Genomic DNA, 2,500 nt, shown 5'->3' on the forward strand with positions numbered 1-2,500 from the left:
CTTTCCTTCCACTACATGTTCTACCCTGTATTACTGCATGAGACAAATAAAACCACCTTGACCTTGACCTTGACCCCCCCCCCCCCCCCCACCCCACACACACACACCTGTCCGTTGGGCTCCTCCGGCTCCTCCCACCGGACCATGGCGGTGTTCTGGGAGATGATGTGCGCCTGGACGTTCCTGGGGGGGCTGGCGGGGGCCTGCTCGCCCGTCCGCGCCTCCACGCGCATGGAGGGCGGCCCCTGGCCGATGCTGTTGTAGGCTGACACCCTCACCTCGTACTCGGTGTTGGGGTACAGCCCCCCGATGCTGTAGCGCGTGGTGGTGATGCTGTCCACCGTCTCGTACTTGCTGTCCGGCGCCTTGGCCCGGTACTGGATGATGTAGTACAGAACCGGGTCTGGGTTACCGGAGTCCCAGGTGATGGTGACGCTGGTGGGCGTGGTCTCCGTCACGATGGGGGTCCCGGGGGGCTTGGGCAGAGCTGACACGCGGAGGGGGGGAGGGATGGAAGGAGGGAGGGATGGAAGGAGGGAGGGAGGGAGGGAGGGAGGGAGGGAGAGAGGGAGGGAGGGAGGGAGGGATGGAAGGAGGGAGGGAGTGATGGATGGATGGATGGATGGATGGATGGAAGGAGGGAGGGAGGGAGGGAGGGAGGGAGGGAGGGAGGGAGGGAGGGATGGAAGGAGGGAGGGAGGGAGGGAGGGAGGGAGGGAGGGAGGGAGGGAGGGAGGGATGGATGGATGGATGGAAGGAGGGAGGGAGGGAGGGAGGGAGGGAGGGAGGGAGGGAGGGAGGGATGGATGGATGGAAGGAGGAAGGGAGGGAGGGAGGGAGGGATGGAAGGAGGGAGGGATGGATGGAAGGAGGGAGGGAGGGAGGGAGGGAGGGAGGGATGGATGGATGGATGGATGGAAGGAGGGAGGGAGAGAGGGAGGGAGGGAGAGAGGGAGTGTAGAGTGTAAATGGAGTTGATGTTATTCTGGACTCATTAGATACGAATCAGTTGACTGTCTAGTTAACAGCTGATGGAGATGTGAGCCATGTCAAGCTCTCTCTAGCTCAGATTAAAGGAGAAGTTCTGTATTTAGCATTATAAGCCCTGCTATAAGGTTAATCATGATCATATACCATCCAAATCAACATTTTGATGAACTGTGCAGTCTTGAGACTCATTGCTCATGTCACAGCTATAGTTTATGTATCTGGATACGCATAGAAAATCCTAAAAAAAAAAAAATCCTTCACTCTTGTTTTCATAGACAGGAAACTCACTGAGTGGTCACGGGTGTGTTCTTGTCATTTAAGTTTACGTTTAAAACATGTTTTAAATGGCCGCGCCTAATCCTGGATGTGCCGTGCGCAAGAGACCAGTTCAGCACCAAGGACAGCGCCCCAGAGGTGAAGAGGCTGCGAGCAGACAGCCCAGCCCCCGTCAGCACCTTGGACAGCGTGGCCAGGTAGCGGACGGCGTGTACAGGCGGTTCCTGGTTGCCCGGGCAACGCTTCTCCCCAGCTGCACTGCATTCCCCGCCAGCCCGGCATGCGCCCAATCAGCTAACGAGCCTGCGCCCAATCAGCTAACGAGCCTGCGCCCAATCAGCTAACGAGCCTGCAAGCAGCTGAAGGGCCGACTGGGGGAAGAGTGGTCTTTGGACTCGGAGTGAGTAGCGTTGCTGCCTGATACTCTCCTCTCCTTCTTGATCCTGTTAGTAACGTATGTTTCCCTGTCACCTGTAGGAGCCGGAGCGGAGCCCCTGTGAGTCTGTCTGTGTGTCTGTCTGTCTATCTATCTATCTATCTATCTGTCTGTCTGTCTGTCTGTCTGTCTATCTATCTATCTATCTATCTATCTATCTATCTGTCTGTCTGTCTGTCTGTCTGTCTGTCTATCTATCTATCTATCTATCTATCTATCTATCTATCTATCTATCTGTCTATCTATGTATCTATCTATCTATCTATCTATCTATCTATCTATCTGTCTGTCTATCTATCTATCTATCTATCTATCTATCTATCTATCTCTATCTATCTATCTATCTATCTATCTATCTATCTATCTATCTATCTATCTATCTATCTATCTATCTATCTATCTATCTACAGTATATGTATATATATAGCACAAGGTCAATATACAGAACAACACAGGGAATAGATGAACGATATCATTCAGTCATAGATACATTATTCATGTTTTAAACAGATTTAAAATGTCCTTCCATTCCCTCCGCCCTCAGGATCTCCTCCAGGGAGCGGGGAGGGAGCTGTATTTTATGCAGCTGATTTTGGTGTCAGAACATCAACAGACACCCCTGACCACACGGTGAGGTTCCCATCTTTTTGGAGGATTTTCTACATCTATCGAGATCCATTGTGTGAATTACTTCATAAAGGCTTATAATGCTAAATACCAAACCTCTCCTTTAAACTCTCCCTTACTCAGGGGTCAAGACACAAGATTGAACTATCCCTTACCTCAGGGGTCAGGACC

General features: G+C 52.0%; 1 protein-coding gene across 1 annotated transcript in view; it reads right to left on the reverse strand.

Moving 5' to 3' along the window:
* ptprsb (protein tyrosine phosphatase receptor type Sb) overlaps positions 1-2,500 on the reverse strand; it is a gene marked incomplete at both ends in the record, with an annotated part of 51,823 nt that overhangs the window by 38,917 nt on the left and 10,406 nt on the right. The window contains one exon of the mRNA XM_084447170.1: positions 108-487. Coding sequence (XP_084303296.1) covers positions 108-487 — 380 coding nt within the window. The remainder of the gene's footprint in view (positions 1-107; positions 488-2,500) is intronic.

Source organism: Borostomias antarcticus (assembly GCF_949987555.1).
Source record: "Borostomias antarcticus genome assembly, chromosome: 12".
NCBI classification, from domain to species: Eukaryota; Metazoa; Chordata; class Actinopteri; order Stomiiformes; family Stomiidae; genus Borostomias; species Borostomias antarcticus.